Genomic DNA, 20,984 nt, shown 5'->3' on the forward strand with positions numbered 1-20,984 from the left:
TAAGACAATATCCGTTAATGGGGTTGAAACTTTAAAAAGAAGTTTCCATCTTAGGCTACCTTGTTGGCTAACAGTATCGAAGACTGTGACTTTCAACAAGACTCTAGATCAGATATAGCTGTGCTCGCTAATTTCAACACCGAGCCTACCTAAAAAGCCAACCTATACCAAGTTCTCATCGCGAGCTACGTCGATAGGCTTCATCACAGCTTTACTCATGGGTAATGGACATTACATTACTGAGATTAATGCAGTCATTATCCGTCATCTGGCTGAAACTACTTGCTCATTCTATAGTCTATACTTTCCACTGCTGTGATTCAACATTCATTCATAGTTCTATTTTCACATAGTTCATTTTATTTGGAACAAAATAATCGCAGAAACAAAATATAAAATGAATGAAGGCTAGTAGACTGTGTTTTGTTGTAAAGATATTATTCGCGATATTGAGTCGAATCCTCGTTTAGCAGAAAGTTGCGCAGCAGTCAGTCCGTCCTAAAACCAAAATTACCAGATAATTGACAAGGATTACTGCGGTGGAAATTTACTAACAATCGCTTAGTATCTATATTTAATAATTTCTGTTTGCGTGCCACATATAATACATACTTTATCATCATATGTACATTATGACGTCTTTTAATCAAATTGCTACATTGTTACTCCTGTAGTATATGAACCAAGATGGCGGACACCAGAAGCGTAGTATGTGTACCAGGTAAGGGTTAGGACAAAATTTTATTCCAATTTTCCTTATTTTAGTTTTATTACGAGTTTGGGGACTAACCAAGCGACTCCCGTAGTATTTGTACCTAAAATTATGGCCTAACCCCAACCTGGTACACGTACTACGTTCCGGTATCCGCCATCTTGGTTCACATATTACGGAAGTATCCCTGCATTGAGGTCGATATGATTTAAGTTATAGAATCGCAAGGCTAAATTGACCGTGATTTTTCATGGCCAATTTTTAAAATAAACATTCGGGATTCCTAATATTCTATAGGAATTGAGCTATATTAAATTACAGATTTTGATTTCTACTCACTTTGTCTTTTAGGTCCGCATTTGCACCGTTCTCCAACATAAGTTGAACAACACTGAGATGCCCGAAGTAAGCAGCAGCGTGTAAGGGAGAATAACCGCTCTGGTATTGTAATAAAATAGGAAATGTTAGTGGCTTAGTGGCATTGAAAAGTTATAGGTATGATATTGCCATGTACCTCTGACCATCTGCAAACGCTCTCTGTATTATTAGACTACACCTGCATATACTGTATATATATGTATTGTTGAATAACGAAATGTACCTTTTGCAATCCTAAATTCGCTTTTCTTTTCAATAGACAATTTGTTATAGTTCTATATCCTTTGCTTGCCGCTTTAAATAACGGAGTTACTCCATCATCATTTCTTGGTCTGGTAAAAAAAATTGTACTATTATTTTATACACGACTATATATGAGGAATGTCAACCCAACATTGGTACTGATTGACTTTGATATGAATCAGGGGTGTGTACCTTTATTACAGAAGGGCCAGAGCTCTGGATACAAAAAATCCAACTTACGAAGATTCTTCTCGTAAAAATATTGCTTCCGCTGACGTATAATTTTCTACACACGAAAGGCCGAAAACTTGAAAAATGCGTGTAGTGATATTTGCTTATTTTAGGTTAATTTATTGCAGAAGTGCTAGAAATGCTTGAAGTAGCGATGTCCAATTCGGATATCGCGACCTTCAAATATCGTTTTCCGTGTTTAAAAGAATATTGCATATGGCACACATATCCCAGCGCCGCTGCTGGCACACCATTCAAGATCTCCTAATGAATTTAATATTTCAAGATACCTTCTACCCGATGTTACCATTATCGGCTAACTTAGTCCATGCTAAATAGCTTCAAGTTTCTGCTCATTTTTTTGCAATATTGATACCCGTAAATCAATAGTTTATTAGAACGGTACATAATTAGTTGGATCTCGCAGCCTTTTATATTTCCATAAAATACATTTCATATGAAACACTCTTTAAACCACATTATTATAAATAAACGTTTGAATAAAATACTTGTCAGATTCAGCTCCGAGATCCAGCAATGTTTGAACAACCACCACGTGACCCATTTGGCACGCAATCCATAATGGTGAAGTACCGTCCTGTGTAGAATAAATATATATATTTATATATATGTCCGTTTGTTCAAATAGCTAGCTATACGTGCTAAACTGCAATTATCACTAGTCTTTTATTAATATACCACGTTGTAGACTACTGTAATTAACTTTAAAGGTTTATTGAGAGAGATACTAATATTACAGAACTGAGAGAATGAATCATCAAACCGTATTTTTTTTCTGTTGTCTAACCATCCAAGCACTAATACATACTACCTCCCTCCTGCAGTTAACATCGGCTCCACTTGAAACAAGTTGTCGCACAATTGCATCATGGCCATTTTGAGATGCTACAAATATGGGTGTCGTTTTATCGTGTAAACAAAGATTGATGTTGGCTCCTTTGGAGCACAAATATCGAACTACTTCCATGTGACCCATCTGAGAAGCGATGAATAAAGATGTTGCTCCATTCTAATAAAAAGAAAACACATTATAAACTGAAAAAATTCAAGAATGATTCAGAATAAATTTAAAATTTTTGACCTTATAATCAGCTAAAAAGTAGATATTTGCATTACTTAAATCTTACATTGCTTTGCGAATCGATCAAAGCCCCAACGTCGAAAAGAAAACGAACAACTTCTAAATGACCACCTTGTGCTGCAAGAAATAATGAACTTGTTCCCGTCTGCAAAAAGGAAAATAACAAAATCATTAATAAAATAATTTTTAAAAAAGATGGTCAATACAGGGTGTGGCAAAACTCTTCCATATTTTAAATTCTTACTATAGCAATGCTGTTGCAGATATTCACCTAGCTTAACATTTATATTGGTAATAAACTGCCAATTTGTTTACTAGAAATTTTATTAATAAGTGATTCATTTCGAATTCTATAAAAATCTTTGATGCCCAAATATTGCTTGGATGGGTAAACACCGTAAATTTATTGTTAATCTTTCCTCACTAACAGAGAATTTTTCACTGGAAACATTCCTACTAATGATATTCCGATGAGCAGTGGAAGACTCACTTTCATTTATCTGGTTTGGTTTTGTCAATAAGGAAAATTTTCGTAAGTAAAAAGTAACCCTAAGTTTCGAAAGTAACCCTAGAACGCTACAGGAAAGGCTTCTTCATAGAGAGCGAGTACAATGGGCTGTGGAGTTGCTATAATTTAGAGATTTGGGGGCCGTATATTTTTTAGGACGAGGAAAAAGCGGTTTTGATTAATCCCGCTTGTCATATGCAGATGCCGCAAAACGTTCTCGTTCAACTGAATGCAACAACTGCCAAACGGCAAAAATCTATGAATGTTTTGCGAGGAATCTTACCAACTCATTTGATTTTTTGCATGATGATATGGGATGGTCAATACGCTTGCCTGTCCTAACCTTGTAATTATTTTTTGTGGGGTTATCTTCAGAATGAGGTATACGAGCACCAATCAGCAATGGACTAAAAGCTGTCATTTGCAAAATATTAAATGAAATTTCACGAAAATTCACTCAGAGGTTGATGGAAAACTTTAGCACACGCTTACATCAATTAAATCTATATGAAGGTCGTCTGTTGTTTTCAAAAAAGTAGTTTACGCAAAATGGCAATTAAATACGTTATGCGTTAAGTATGTAATAAAAAATTAATAAAACCCTTTTTGTCTATTTTTTCAAAAAATGAAATGTGGGAGATTTTGTGCTTCACCCTCTTGAATTCAGCTATAGTTTATTTATTATTATACGGACCGAACGACGGTGCAAATTTTTTCGATCAATTAATGTCGATATCGTGTTACGTGATTACATCATCTGTTGAGCTCCATTTTATTGCTCGTAAATGTATTTTAAAAAAAACTTACTGATCTTCTTGCGTTGATATATGCTCCAAATTCTACTAATAATTTCACACAGTCTAAATGTCCCGCCGCACTCGCCAACATAAGAGGGGTCGTCAGTTCCTGAAAAACAAAAATGTTTTATGATTTAGAGTTATATCTGAACGAAATAATTCCCGAATAACAAATTTAGCAAAGCGCACTAACATGCCATATGAAGTTTTACGACACAACTAGAACGAATTAATTCGTGTAATTGAAGACGAGCAACCGTATAAATGCTCTGCTTTACTTTAAAAGTAACAATGATTGATATTTTCTAACTTAACCACGTGGAAGTACTTTCATTTTCAATATATCTGTTAATTGTCAAGCGCATGCGACTGTTTCTACGGTACACTTATCCATTGGACAACGAGAAGCTATTGAAAACTGATAAAACTGTTCAAGAGTGGTAGAAGTATCCAACCAAGCCCTGGCCACAGAACACAACTTGGAGACCACCTCGAGCGTACTTGGTCAAGGATAATGGTACAACAAATCAATCTCTTTCAAGCTGTTACACAACGAAACACGTCAGGAAATAACGAATAAATCGTGCTTTGTGTTGTGACCAACATATGGTCAAGTTGCAGATTTTACCGTATACTTTTTAAGTTTTGTTGTTACACAAACAATTGATTATGTGATGATTGACATCTAGAAAGTAACGGTGGTGAATCTTGGGGTCTAATATAATGGTATTTGCTAATTTAGTGTATAATGAGCTATCAAGAGTTTTGTTTCCATAGTAGTTCGCCGGGAAGTAACATTGTGTATGGTAATTTTAGGCAGCATCTTGGAATACTTCATTAATGCCGTAATGATACCAGTTTTAGAAATTCCGTGTGGTTTCTACAAGCTGTTTTAAAATAAAAAATCAACACCGCTATAGGCATATATATGTAAATCTATAATAGCCTTTTCAATGGGCACCATAACAATTATGGTAGGCCAGGTCAGAATTCCATAAAACGTAGTTTTAACATTAAAAATGAGAAATATTTCAATTATGTGCAGTTATCTCTTAAAAGTTACTGATTAATAAGGGGCCTCATTGAAGAATTAATTACCTGGGGGTGCCCGCTTTGCCATAAACCGATACTTTATTTTGTCAATTTAGTGGGTAGTGTTCCAAGACGTAAAGTAATGTTATGAATGAAAATGATTTCAGACGTTTTGTTTCTCGAACGAGTAGAAACTGAACATTCATAGAGTAGAAGTAGCAATGAATTTATAAAATTAAAATATACTTTTCGTCTAAAATATTTCTTTTTGTCAATAATTAATTCTAATTACATGACTTATGTCACCTATGATGACTGCATGCAGGGACGAATTAAGCCTCTTTGGTGCCCTAAGCACTGAAGACTTTGGTGCCCCCTCATGTGTAATTTAATTATAAAAATAATAGACCACATAAGTGTATTATCCATTGAATATAATCACAACCAACAGTAAATAAAAAAACTTTTACGAACATTTTTTGGGTTTTTAAGTTTTATATATAGCCGATTACCTAGTAGTCTACCTCAGGGTGGTTCAAGGTTGCTAGGTTGAAGGACCGCAAAAACTTTTGAGGAGGTCTCGCGGGCCGTAAGTAGGAGAAAACCCAAAAGTGATCGAAATATCGCGAGTTTACTTACTTTAAATTCAATAAACAACGAGAGTTTACCGTTCTAATCAGACTATTATTATGTTGTTAAGTTGCGTTCTTTTAAAGAAGATATATATAAAGCCCTCAGTTATTTTAAAGGTTATTCCCGAGAATCACCGTTGTATTTTGCGCATCTCGCGTTTAATGTCGATCCAAATTATTTTCTTTCGTGACAGATATTACTTGAAATCAAACCAGACACTGTGTGATGGGCAAGGAAATACGTCCACCGTGTTTTCCTTATGTCACCTTTCTTGCGACACTCATTTTAAAACGAATTGTTATATTGAGTAATTTAAAAACTTGCAGCGTGAGCAAGCTTAGTGCCATCGTCAAATACCAACCAGGTCCGTCTAAGTTGGTATTTCGGATCCTAGCTAAAAAAAAATGGATTGCGCGTTAAGTCGGCTCTGCGTTTCGTCACTACTGTCACATGGCCGACGCTTAAAAACAGAGGAGTGTTTTTACTAAATTAAGGTCACAAAAGGGTTTGAATCTCGGGATCTCAACCCCTGTTGCAATAGCTAAAAAAAACTCAAAAACGTTCCTCCATTAGATATACAAATATACGCTAAAATCGTTCGGTGAGCCGCACAGAATGTATCAGCATGACAGAGTTTGGATCACCCTGGTCTACCTTATCAAAAAACTCCCGACTTCGCTATCACCTAGATCCTTGAAATGCGATCGTGGAATCGCCACATAGTGTAAATAGTTCATTGGTCCAATAGTTGAAGAGAAAAGAAACTTTTTTAAAACAAAAATACAGCAACAAGGAGAATACTAGAAAGAAAAAACAACAACAATTCAAGAAAACGACTACTAGGCCCATTTCGTAACCAAAAAAAATTTCAGTGTTTATTTTTTATAAAGAGGGTTAATATGATACTTGAAGACGAAAAATAAGCGAACATTTTGAAGTTTGAGTCTTCTGGTGAACTCGTAATATTTTAATAAACACCGATAAACTATATAAAACTCTGCTCTAAAATTTCTGTGGTACCCCTCTTTGCTTGGTGCCCCAAGCACGTGCTTATATTGTTTAATGGTTAATCCGGTGCTGACTGAATGGTATATTTGGCGACCACCACCAACTCTCTTCAGTAACATTGTTGATATGGTTTAATGTTAGATAATACTGTGTGAACACAATTCAAACACTTGGAGAACGTATAAATGCTCATCTTCTCAAGGATTGAGTAACTTTAAAAAAGTATTTATAGATGAGCTTGATATCTGGAATTCTATCTATCCTGACAGGCAGTGAAAACAATTCAGGAAAGCTTCAAGTAGTGCCGTGTATGTGATATTGTATTCTAAATTATATATGAGAGAGTTATATTGCAATAATACTTATACTGAAAATATGAGCTACAACGTAAATTGTTCTCATTCTAGTAAAAAGCTCCGTTATTCCTTTGTAGTTTTATAAATGAAGGCTAAATTAATAAAAATAAAGATGTAATGACCGAGTATAATGCGACTGAATTCGTAGCCAGGTCATTTAGATTAGTCCATGCTTATGTAGAATACCTTGGTAAGCTAACGAAAGAACATACTCAAATTACATAGATGTCCTTTTGGTTTAACGGAAAGACAATTTAGTGGGAGAAGCAACTTTTTCGGTTAATTTAAGACATGCAGATAAATCCGAAATTTACTTCTATCTTGTTCCTGGTGATCGATGTGTTAATTGTAAAAATTACGGTAAAATCGAGTAAATTTGTTGACAACTTATACGCGCGTTCACAAGAGTCGATAGTACAATCTAATCTATAATGTATCAGTTGAACATGTTTCTTTGCATATCTGATTAATTTGACAGATCTCGCGCTCATGTCTTGTGTCAAAGACGGATCAATATGCAAATTGACTCCGCTTAATATGCTTGAGAAATGCTTCGACAATGCCTGACATAAGTGGCATTTACCTATCGTTTTCGGTGTGATAGCGAGGGTTCAGTTTGTGATGTTTCTTAGACGTATTTTGATACCGAGCTTATAAAATATTTAACAATAAGGGCGAGAAAATTTGTACTTGACGCATTTATGAAATAATATGAAGCGGAATGATGAGTTGCAGTTGGGGTTTTAATATCAAGAGAGAATCTTTTAAAATTTAAATGATCTCGAGAAACGGGCATTTGTGCTAATCGTATGTAACATTACAGCCTAAACATTAAATTAAATTGAGTGTTTTGGAAATTTATGTGGTATTTCTGTTAGTTTTCATGTATATATATATTTCCTGTTCTGACCCGTTGAATTTGCTAGAAAGGGTATAAATATAATGAAATACTGACTTGAGGAAATTAAAATTATTCGAGGGCGAAAGTAGATTTGTAATAATCAGATTTTAAGGTTCTTAACCTTGGTGAAATGAAATCGAGGTTGATATTTTTTATGTTTCAATTTTCAATCACCATTGAGAACACAGCTGCACAATGATATAAACACACAAAGCGGAACAGCAATAAAAGTCACACATACTGTGATTCACGAGTGCAGTTCCTCACTGCTTTATAAGTTCCAGATGCTTGCGATAATGAAGCAAAAGAAATTGCAAATCAGTTTACGACATGAATAGATAATTTTGTATAGGGTATATATATATATTTAAAACTTATATTGATATTAGTGATCATGTATAATCAAATTTCTAGAGAAGTTGATCTGGTTTCCACAAATTTATGCCAATATCTAACTAGAAACCCATTGGGCATATTCAGAGTATGGCTCATTGCGGATAGATCATTCTCTGCACAGCGTATCTATAAGAGGTAAATTAACGTCGGAGCAGTTAAACCATGTTTTTCAAGAACAATAATCAAATCGTCCGGTCGTTGCCCAACGTTATTCCTAAAGAATAGGCAGTGACATCGAATTATAATTTTTATTATAATATTTAAGACTTTTATTGTGTATAGAGTTTTGTTTGTTTAATTAAAGGTGCAAGGTGACGATGGCATTTTTTCTTCTTTTTTTTATTTATATCGGTGGCTAACTGATAATTCCGCAATATACAGAAAACGTGCTACTAAATTAACAATTTCCCTTCAAATATAGCCTTCACCCGTGCCATGTTGGATCCTTGTTAGTTATTCGGTATAATTTTAATTATGAGCTCATAATAAATTCTTCGCCGAGAACGCCTGGCAACGTGATGTAAACAAACAACGCGTTGTATTAAGATATTTGAAATATATGGCAGTAGTTGTTTGGCTATAGCCGCGGGGTCGTGGTCTAGGCTTTTTTCGTATTATCGTTCAAAATTAATATTGTCGATAGGTGAATATTAATACGAGGTGTTATGGGTTTTGCAAGCTTGTGGCTTATTTTGTTGCGATTCTCATCGCACATATGCTAATGCCAAGGCAATGGGCGTAAGACAAAGCAGACAGTCGTGTGTTACCCAGTCAATGTACAATTTTTTGACCCTCTAGAAGTGTTTGTACCAATATTGAAATAACTGATTTTGTTCGCCTACTTTACATCAAGTTGTATAAAGAGACTGAAACCTGTGGGCAAGAAGTATATTCACTTGGCTAACACAAACAGTCCCCGAACTCGCAATAGAATTGGAATATTCTCAGTTCAACCGGGAAGCTCTGAATAAAATTATGGCATAACCTGGTAGATATACTACGGGAGTACCATTTTTTAGCAATAAAAATATATATAAGGTGCACCGCATATGTGAGATTTTAAAAATGTTAATTTCAGCTCGATTGGGAACGCCTGCTCGAGTCTATCTGTTTTTGTTTTTTTTGTGTGTATGTCGCACAGAGTGTGAAGGACCATCACGATCATACAGGGCTATGCGTAAAGGATGTGATCTTTGATTATATTACGAGTAGGGTAGATTTCTACAATAAACATTGGTTGTAAAAGTTCGTGTGTCATTTCTGTGAACAAGCAAGGATTAGATAATGAAAACTGCAGTTTACTGTTTTTGTCAATAGTCACTCATTGACTTGCTTAACCTTCAGTGGATCAATGAAAATTTAATCAATTTATCACTGTACTACTACGATAACTTCATATCACGTGTCGTTGTAATACTTACGTTGCAATATTACTGACATCATATTGGTAGTGGTTTGTGAATAAACACGTTTTAAAATAACAAATTAGTAATCATCCGGTTGGTTGAAAATTCGAAGTTCCAGTACAATCTGCTGACCCAAGCCTTAACTGGTTAATTACTAATTTTCTTATTTTAAGCGTAGGTCGGGGTGTTTTCTTTGGCGGGGTCTTTGTACAAAAGATCCAGAACTGCGTTAAATCGTCATTTTAAATTTGGTTTGAGCGACAAGAATCTAGAAATCCACCAGATACAATGAAATAATCCGTTTATATACGTTTCAATGTGGTAAAACTTGTTCAACATTGTCTTGTTCAACGAGTGTCTTGCTAGCTGCAGTAGAGAAAGTATGTTACTTAGAACACAACGTACCATAACTTAAATTTTATTAGTACGAGTGTACTTGAGATTCTTCTAAAGCAAACAACTCTAGAGCGATGTCATTCTAGAAAACGTTCATGGTACGTTTCAACGGACGCCAACAAGCACAGCTGCTGTGCACCCTGATAATGACTAAGTCATATACCTACCTTACCTAATGAATTTGTTGTTGATTGCGCGTGGCCTGGTAAATCATGAAGTCTTATGACTTCATAGTTGTTGTTTACTCTTTGGCTGTGCGGGAAAGACCGGAAAGACTTATCGAAGAATTAGTGGTATGAGGTTATAAGTAAACGAGGTTAGATCGGTTTCAGGTTGAATAGTTTTATACCAGTTCAATGTTTTAATGCTTTGGGTTCGCCACCGTTAAAACGAACTTCGCCCAAGGAATATAACATAGGAATATTTTGAATGGAACATAATTTGTGCAAAACCGCTGATTAGACTTATATGTTACGTAAATGAATGAATTGAGGACTTCATTCAACGTTCGGATTCCATCACTGCAAAAACATTAGATTGGGTGGTGCGCGGAAAATAAGTAAAATCGTTCTAGTGGCAGGTTGGTAAAAGTTCTGCCACCCACAGATTATGTTTCGGGTTGCAAAAGTTTTTCTGAGATAATTTTGTTCCAAAAATAAGGCGATCAGAATTCCCCTGAAATCTCGATTAAACCATCCTAGTGACTCATTCATGCACTCAATTTAATGCTTCAATTATCTAAATATTGCATTATAAGCTGTGTCATTCGGGGATTTATTCCGGGTCGATAAAATAATGTAAGCGCGAAGATTTTCGCTTTGATTTATTGTCTACATATCACGCTCGTTCGACGATTCGAACCTTTATTACTTGTGGAGCGTATCTCATCAGTCAAATATATTTCGAATGTATGGTTAGATTCAGGAAAGAGTGAGTGTAGAGCGAACCACAATTATTCATAGGGCTATTTAGACAAAATTTCGAGACAAACTTCGAACCATGATATTCATTGCTAGTGCGGATCTTCATCTGGTTGTTTTAGGTAATTTTATATGTCAATATTGGGTACTCCTGAAGTATGCGCACCAAGATGTCGCACAACCTGAACCCTGACCTGGTACACAACCTGAGTTCAGGTTGTGCGACATCTTGGTGCGCATACTTCAGGAGGTCCCAATATTGTGATTAATACGAGCAAGTATGGATTCACTATACAGTATATATAAGCTATCGGATAAAATTCTTCAAATTGTCAGACCAATAGGTTCTGTAGATTTGTTCCGCAATGGGTGCTTCCCCAGTGCGAAAACCCAGCTGTAACATTATATATAATCAATTTCATAAAATGATCACAAGTCTCTATCACGTTTAATGTAGACGTGTGAGTCGGATAAAGACTTATTCTATGACATTTGTCATATCAAAAAATGAAGACAAAATTTGTCCTTTGACTCTTAGATCACTTTCATTTTTGGACTATTTCAAATTTCGTGTCATGACAATTATATTTTCCGTGTAACCACCTGAGATTTAGTGATTTATTGTTATATTCTACATGGACAAGTGACATTAAATAATATGTAAAAATCAGAAAAAGAAAATAAATCGCCATGAGAACACAATTTATTTATTTTGCATATGATTGTGAATTGTATTCAATTATCTTGTTGTAAAAGCTATCAATGACGAGGGCAGTATCTGAAATTTTGAAACCAAAAAAACCTAAACTGTTTGCTATTGTCCACCAGTGACAAAATATTAATTCATTTTGCGTTTTAAACTCAAAAAGACTTTACTCCTTGTTTTGCGATTACATATTATTGTTATAATCCTTTATTTCTAACAAATACCAGTTAATGTAACTATTTCTTAAGTCAACTCGCAATAGAATTATGAATGTATATTACGTTGCCTGTTATGGACTTATTTCATTGACGTTCTCCTCAGGTGAGTTACGTAAATCGAATCATAGTCTGCTTTTAGATATCTTGGATTATCGATGCTTTAAACTCAAGCAACAAATTTAAGTTCAATTTATGCCATTGCTGTAACATGGTTTCAAAATTTTCGGATATGACTTTCAGAAAAACTTTTACATAAAGTAAAGCCGCCAGCCATGACCCCCAGGGCTTGTATAATGTGCATAATGTAAAATATTCAAACAATATCCCTTTATTTTCGATGGTAATATCTGATTTCACTATTTAAAAATGATAATTTGTTTTAGTTCTTGCGTTGCAATGCTATCGATGTTCCAGTGCAATCAACGGAGCGTGCGACGACAAAAATTTAGTTTCTGCGCAACTGACACAATGCGTATCGTCTGGTCCACTCCGAGAAAGATTTTGTTCCAAAGTGACAACTAGCGGTGATAATTATATTTTAATTTATTTTAATGATTTCATAATATTCGATAACATTTATTGTAATATTTCTCTTATTAATCTTAACAGGGCCAAGCCAAGCAACTATGATTATGCGAACTTGCAGTGTATCAGACGTGAATGATTGTCGGAACATAAATGGAAACAATGAATGCACAACAACTTGTACTTCCGGTATGAGATAAGTTGAAAAGAGTAACTAGCGTCAATTTGTATAAAACATTGTTTTAGGGCGCAATAAGTGTTTTATAGTGAGTTATATGTTTTATAGTGCAATCAGAACAAAATTTCATATTACGTTAATATCAAAAATCACAAGATGTTGGTAACTCAATGTATTGTCGACATATGTCACAATGAATATCACAATGGAAAATTTTTCAAATGTCGTAGTACAAAAACTTACTAAGGTGACCAATTCAATGCCAAGTTTATTTGGAACGCTTTTTCAAATTCAGGTATTCAATTCAAGTAAATATTTTTGCACGCAATCTTCCTGAAAATACATAATTGAACCTTCACAAATTTTTATTGGGTCATTTCAAAATAAATACCAGCCCGCTTTAATCGTATGTTTGTTATAAAACGTAAAAAGAGGCGAAACAATTGAGTCCTGCAAGCGGTACACACCCTAGTTATAATCGAGCATGATCAACAAATGAATGGCACGAGGTAAACATACACTACTAGCCCTTGCGAGTTAACTTGACTTATTTTGTTTTGTTTTTAGATGGTTGTAACAAGGGTTTCACCATACGACCAGTTGTGATGAGCACAATTTTATGGATATTTCTTGTTATTTTGCTTACTGACCTAATGTCTTGAGTTTATGATGAAGATACTACAGAGTCGCACTAGTGTACAGTATTGGTCAATCACCATTGACGTATAATGTACGAACAGGGTGAATTCACCACAATTTTCTAAATTTTCCACCGATTTCTATGCAAGTTCCGTGAAGTTGTCACTTTCTGGACAGAATTGAACCTAATCTAATTCACAATTAGTGTCGGACCAAAGTTTGCATCCCACTGCATCGTAATTCTTCTCATACAGCGCCTAGTCGTTATCTCGCGCACACGTATTATTAACAAACGGCAGTGAAGACTATTTTTGAGTTGGCTACAATTCCAAACCATATAGGGCGATGATACCTTAATCATTTCGTTGGAGGTGTGGATGTGGCGTTTCAAGAGACGAGCCATCTCTAGTCCACGCGAAACAAAGACCATTTTTCGACAAGAGAATTTAATTTACTGTTAATATTCATTTTCACCTTTCAAATATATACAACTACGAAATTTCGTACTTGACTTGGTGTTGTGTATTTATTGGTTAAGTGCAGACAAGTTCTTTTATTGGGTATATACATTTCCCGTGCTGAGGGTGTCGCAGTTTATATGTTTTGCATTTCCAATAGCACTCTAATTGTCGCCAAGTGTATCAGAGTTGAGTATTTTACACACTCTTCGAGGGGGATAATGTGTGTCGTCGCAAAGTCTGGCCTTTCAAAATAGTTATACACGCTATGTGGTTTTACCTGAGAGACCCAATGCAATTAAGAGTATTTATTGTATGCTGTGGAAAACGCTAGAATGAGGTAATGCAATTGGAATTTTAATCTAATTTTGTGAATCATCATTTATATGACGTGTCTGGAAGATCACCATAGTGGAATTCAATGCGTATATATGTACAAGAAGTTTGACGTCAATATTGATTAGGCAAGTTTATCACAGGCAATTTAAAGTCCGAAATTAACATGACTTTTAACTTTGGATGTAAAATTAATGAGCAAACTCGCAATAGTGATATATATGACCTAATAGCAGAATACAATGATAAACTAAATTGGGTTAAAATTATAAAATGATTATTCACCGGTAAATGTTTTCAATGTGTGACTAAATGCTTGGTTTCAACACTGATTGGATTAAATAGTCTAGTTATTACAAGGCAGTAGTTCCTGGCCGAGATTTTAGGGGTGCAGGTGTTTTTCTTATTTTACTTACCGAATCGGCGGCATCCGGTCTGACTTTCCCCCTCTCTAGTATCTCCCTGATATTGTAGGCGTCTCCGCTGTAGGCGGATGCCTGGAGTAGCGCCGCCATGGCCTCCAGCGCCTAAAAACGAGAAAAAAACTAATTAAAGCCTCACGAAACAATGTCACAATGAACAGCATTGTACTAAATCAAACACAGTATACATTGACCATAGTAATATCCAATGTAATTTATTGTAACCAGTATTCACATATCTACCGACTTTTTTTTACAAATCTTGAACCTTCAGCCACACACGGTTTTCCCTATGGTATATACTTTAGTTCTATGCCAAATCCTACAAGAAAGACAGTTTCTATCCTAGATAAGAAAGTCCGATAGAAAAACTCCGTGCTCCAATCAAATCGCTTGCAATATTTTTTACTTTGAAAAAGAAAACATATTTTCACAATTTCACCTATGTTGGGTCAAAATTTACTGCATGAAGTCTTAATATATAAGTGTATTGGCGGAACTTTTACGGTGTTGGATTTACGCCCTTCGAAGCTTTGCAAATTACATGGATTTAGATGTCCTGGAAACAAATGTAATCAGGTACTAGCAACGAATGCCTCTTTCCCCGAATATTTATTGACGTGGTTTCTGCCTATTTGACTTGCTAGCTTTTTGGTGACGAGGGAGCAGCGATAGTAAATTCTTTAAGACCCTAACTGCACTTTTTTATAAGTGCAAAATTGTTAATGGCAATTATTGGAATTATATTGAATACTTTTCATTTAATGATCGGTATTTTTATAAATGAATTTCGGAATATAATATATCTAATGGAATTGCCCGTTTTGTTGTTAGTTTTCATTATTATATTTAAATCAAAATTTATTGCCACTGTGTGAAGTTTGTGAAGTTTAAAATAATATCAAAACAACCACAATTCACATGAGATCGACAAACGTCACCCCCAAATCGACAGTTGAGAAGAGAGCAAATTCCGACTAGAGCATGTATAAATATATTTGTTATCGACGCAAGAAATTCTTTTGCGTCCCTTGAACGTCATTAAGGGACGTTGGCTATTACGTGGTGCCCTTTTTCCAAATAACAAATATATTCGTTGACGGTCATCTGTAAAGATACTACTTGAATTTTAATCGCTTGAGCTTGATCTAATGATAAATTGAATTAGAAGCGATAAACTTTGCTTGAAAAATATGATTCAAATAACGCTCGAATAACATATTTGCAGAACGAGCAATCAAAGTTACATCTGATGATACGTTTCATGTTTGATTTATGCTTGGAATTTTTATTGGGACTATCATATCCTGTACGGCGTGCATGAACGCAAATAAACACCGGAAAACAGTCTAAATATAGCAATCCTCCTACGTGATGAAAAGTTGAGGCAGCTGTCATTTGCCTTATAATAATAACAACTATATTACACAATTTTGCTACGTTAGTTTCATTAGCTTCGGGGACAAAAATCCTATGTCTTTTCTCTGTCGAAGCTAGGCTCAATATGTCGTTATTTGAAGAGAATTTAGTACTGACTTTCAAGTTAGTATACTCTTTGGTTATTTTTGTATCTTGGTTATAGTTGGTGTTTGAACCCCTAACTATTTTATTGAGCACGAATAGCCCATATGGGTCGTTTTGATAAATGTTGTTGGTAGTCTGAATTGTTGTTGGGGGGAATTCGCCTCTTTTGCAACTAATGGACTAATCCATTTCAACTGTTCAGTACCTGAAGTTAGAAGATGTCGCGAAAAAGCCACTTTATATAAATTAACTCTGCGCCTCCAAGGACTCAACATTTCGCCTATAATTTTGCTCCTGAATTTTAATTCATAATGACACTCTTTTTTAATCCGCTCCTCCGTCACACCTCCGTCCGTCGTTCCGTTGAGCAAACTCGTTGTGCCTAATTTGTCAAAGTTCATAGAATTTAAGCAGACCAATGCAATGAAATGCATATCGGGAAAGCGAATATGACAAAGAATAAACAAGACAACTAGTGAGACGTGGACCGCACAGTCTCGGATGCTTCCTAAACTGGGATGGAAATTTTTCTCGACTAAAATGCGCATATTTTCCTTATTTCTATTTTTACAGCAAAAATTAAATCGTAAGTATCCATTAAATGTCTCATAGAGTAAATTGACGTCGCATTCGCCAAGTGAATATATCAAATATTATTCGAATAATAATTTCGAATTACAACGGCGTATGTGAGAACGTCGATGAAAATCGAATATTTTCATCCCAATCTAGGCTTTTTAGCGTAGTTGTTTGGAATTCGTGTCCATATATTTAAACAGTACTCTTTTGTTAATAATTTTCTTTCAGGTTGGCTTTCAAAAATGACTGATATATATCGGGATAAGATCGTTCAAAATGTAAATGTTGTAGTATTTAAAAACCTTTTATCTTATATCTAAATGAACCCTTATTAACTCCAACACGCCATGTTTTCGACAATCTTCGGAAAATTCTCTAAGAAGTAACTGTTCTTTTGTACAGATATTACAAAAGTTATATTTCGGGAAATTTCATTAGGTGTACATTAGTACCTGTAATTCTGTAAGCGGTTCCTCCTCCACGAAACAGCTTTTTTGTAGTTCTATATCCATGATACTCATTGCTAATGGCATCTCCTTGTCATAACTTTTCACTCAAAACTCGTAAGAAATTCGCAAATTGCGCTTTGAACTATTCTCTGGTCACTATTATCACAAACACTAAATTTCATTTCAATAATTCCTAAATCAAAACTATCGATCCGGCCCACAATATGTCACAATACCGCCAAAGAATTGAACGACTTTCTGCAAATGTCATGTCGTGATAAAAACTCGAAAACGTTTTTTGGTGATTTGCCAAAATAGTATTTGGTCTGTGTCTATATGTTCAACGGTAGTTTAAATTAGTTCCTGATCAAGCATCAGCAGCACATAAACCAATATTTTGAGACTGCCCAAACTCGGTTCAAGCGCGATTTGATAGGAAGTATTTCGGCAAAAGATCATTGCGGATCATATTGTTTGTGTATGAATGACCATCTTTAACCCAATTAGGTTTCAAAGAACTAATAGGTGATGATAGATCCGGTCATCAGAAATGCTGTTTATATCAATCACATTTTGACATATATGTCGGGCATAGCTTGGCATGGGATGTAATACGATCCAGTGCCATAGAATAAATTGCTCACGATTCCAATAACATGAAACTGCAATTTGATTACGATATATTAACTTTTGGTCTTAATTCAGAGTTGAAAATAAATAATTTAGTTCGTGTTTATATATTTTGGTCCAGTAATCAAAATTCATTCACATCTATGAGTAAATAACTGTCGCCTTAGAATGCATGTAATGCACAGTTGTCACATCCAATAATCGAACTCGAAATATTTTATTGTATACACATACAGTACTACCACAAACATGTCGATATGTTATTTTTCGTTCAATTCAGTTCATTTTATCATATTAGTTACTGGTCAAGAGAGAGTGATCGGACATACGCCGAATTACGACAAAGTAACTTAATTGAAATAAGAAAAGCTGAAGAACGCACAACTTGACTGCAATTTGACGAATAATAGGTTTTATTTAATTTAAGAGTCTTGTTGTACACTAACACAATGGACTGAAATTAGACAAAACGTTACAGAAACACATTTGTTTTGGTGTGGTGCAAGACTCTTGAATTAAAAATAGAATATTGATATTTATTATTGCTACGGAATTCTTATGCGCATACGGATCCACTTGCGCTGAGGCGTAACCACAACTTATAATATATTCATTCTATGTGATATTGTTTGTTAATCACTAGCAACTTATGATTACAAACAAAAAGCGAGAGTCGTTACGTACATCTTAATAACGTGAAATAATTACACTATTAAGAGGTTGGTAAATCAAAACTTTAGATAAAGAATATATATAACATACCTTTTCGTGTATAGTCTGATAGGAGTCGATGGATCAATCAATACCAAATCACCAGAATATCCAGGCAATGTTGCAATTCTTCTACCTCGGTTCATACGCATAGAATCCCCACTTGCTACAGAACGGTCGTAGTAATTCATAACGAAAATTAAAATTGAATTGTTATGTTTTTCTGATTTCAGTTCACAATTATACCCTTTCGTTCCAACCAGCTCAACTGCTAAGGACTCCTGTACGATGTAGTTCACTCCGTTTTATCCGAGCAACTGTTTTTTATTACCATGAAAACAGTCATGGTACATAGATAATACCTTAACTATGCTTCTATTTATATCTGGCTCAAACTTGGCCGATGTTTTCACTCGTCCGAAACAGTTCTCAGATATAACTACGTCGCTATGCACTCCCTTGTGTATTCGGTCGGCAATTGTTATTTTCGTCGTTTACGTGGGAATGTCATCCTAATCGCATGGTAATGGGTTTTGACATCATGGTTAGCAATTTCTCACAGGATTCCAATAACATCAGATTTTGTCAATAACTTGATTTGAACCAATATATCGTAGCGAGTATGATTTTTAATCGAAGAGAAGCATCCGAATCTTGGACGATATTACATACACATATTTTTAGTATTATTAAATTTGGTCATCATGAATTTCATTTTCTAACCGCGGGCCATCGAAGGAGGGCTGATATCAATCGCGCTCGGCCTTTATACCATCAGTCACTAAAATCCTGCAGTACACTATAAAAACATTTTTGATTACTGAATTACTCTCAGTTTAAAGATATCTGTCATCACTTGATATGATTTCATGACTGGTTACAATACGGAGGAACTAAGAACCTTGCAACTTAAATTAGAATAATTAGATCATCAAAAAATTATTCGTTTTCTTGCACTGTCCAGCAATCGCTCCAAGGCCTAGCATCGTGGAATACTCTCGTTTAGATAAATAACCAAAAAATCATGGTACGAGACTGCTTCATTAACCTACAACAACCACAAAGTATATGAAACAAATGTCCTATACAACATCAGAAACGATCCGTGGCTAATTCGCACTTTCAATAACATGAATATCATCGGCCACCTGGGAATAAATTACCTTTTCCCGCAATATAAGTTTATTCTTTCTAATGCAGAAGGTTCATATTACTTACACTGCGTATAGTATACTTAATGACTGAATATTTCCGCTCTTTCAATTTCGTGCGGTGACTATCGAATAAAATTCATGTTTAATTCCTTATTTAATTTACCTGCTCGACTGCGTTGTTATTAATGCAAAATCTGCAATGCTATCGAACTTGTTTCATATATGATGCGAATCTGTCCTCTATGTAGAAAAACAGCGAACGATGTCACGGTTTGTTCGATATGTTTTGAAAATAGGATAATCTTTTTTAAACATTTCTGTCGCGACAAAGTTATTCGCAAAATTAGCAAAAATTCAAAATCTTCTCTAAATTAATGTTAGTTTAGGAAAAATGGGACGAACCGCTGCCAATTGATCACAGTACATAAAAAAATATATTTCTGAGTAGGTCAAACTCAATATTAAAAAGACTGGGTAATGTATATATGACCTAATGAAACTTCAAATATCGGTCCACCCTCAGGCGACCGACAAGCCACCTAACTATACGCTAAGTTTTTATTTGTGCTCTGAGGTTAAATATTCATAGAAAATGTACGAGTGCCAACTGATGTTTCTTCCATTCACGCAGTTGACAAAACATACGACTTACTCCGTAAGTTGTCCACCTTTTCGCTTTATATATTGGACATAAAATATATCAGCCTACATTTTTCACTCTATAGAGTTACAAAACTGAATTACGTTCATTAGAGAATATATATCTGTTGCAGAGTCATTGTGTGTGGGTCTGATTATACCTTGCGTTTATACGCTGACGAGTTTATTTTGGCTTGTGGCTCTAGCTTTGAGTCATAAGAGTAAACGAGTTATGCATCATCTAAAGACGTAAATTGAATACTGAAAGTAATACGACATTGAAAGATGCTCTACGTATATGCTGTAATATAATATATTTACACGTTCATGAAAACGCTTCGTTTTTCAGAGGTTCGTAAAAATGAGAAATGAGAATTTTGGACTCGAAGCCAGTTTTTGGTTTACAGTAAATGTATATGGGTTTGACCAGCAATGCATATATAAGTTTATTATACCAAAAAACTTCCGAACTCGAGTCTTCGAATTCTTCCTGCCTCGATATGGTCCGTTTATCGGTATGGAATGATCCTTACTGGTGCCTATGAAAACATATTCTCGAAAAACTACTTTGAAATGTCGGTTACTGAGTAATTTAAATGCTCGATTATGTAAAAAGATAAATTAGTTAGAGAGCATGAGTGAGTTTTCCATACCCCGCATAACTTGAAGTATATATCATTCTAATAAGCAATAATTTTCGTCATAGAGGGGTAAATTTGATCCGACATCATCAAAATGTCCCCACTTTTTACGCCAACAGATAATTTTCGTCCCTGTATTTACGAGAATTTAAGATG

General features: G+C 35.0%; 2 protein-coding genes across 2 annotated transcripts; one reads left to right on the forward strand and one right to left on the reverse strand.

Moving 5' to 3' along the window:
- Positions 1-337: 337 nt before the first annotated feature.
- LOC120348083 (uncharacterized) lies at positions 338-19,571 on the reverse strand. The gene is made up of 9 exons (XM_039418199.2): positions 18,446-19,571; positions 14,496-14,606; positions 3,982-4,080; positions 2,713-2,811; positions 2,397-2,594; positions 2,074-2,162; positions 1,314-1,422; positions 1,052-1,150; positions 338-498 (listed from the first exon to the last, which is right to left on the reverse strand). The coding sequence occupies exons 2-9, from the start codon at positions 14,592-14,594 to the stop codon at positions 409-411; spliced, it is 882 nt and encodes a 293-aa protein (XP_039274133.2). The 5' UTR covers positions 14,595-14,606; positions 18,446-19,571; the 3' UTR covers positions 338-408.
- On the forward strand, positions 11,932-13,788 carry LOC120348084 (uncharacterized). The gene is made up of 4 exons (XM_039418200.2): positions 11,932-12,046; positions 12,327-12,467; positions 12,553-12,657; positions 13,214-13,788. The coding sequence occupies exons 1-4, from the start codon at positions 11,992-11,994 to the stop codon at positions 13,306-13,308; spliced, it is 396 nt and encodes a 131-aa protein (XP_039274134.2). The 5' UTR covers positions 11,932-11,991; the 3' UTR covers positions 13,309-13,788.
- Positions 19,572-20,984: the final 1,413 nt, after the last annotated feature.

The sequence above is a fragment of the Styela clava genome, chromosome 11, assembly GCF_964204865.1.
Source record: "Styela clava chromosome 11, kaStyClav1.hap1.2, whole genome shotgun sequence".
NCBI lineage: Eukaryota > Metazoa > Chordata > Ascidiacea > Stolidobranchia > Styelidae > Styela > Styela clava.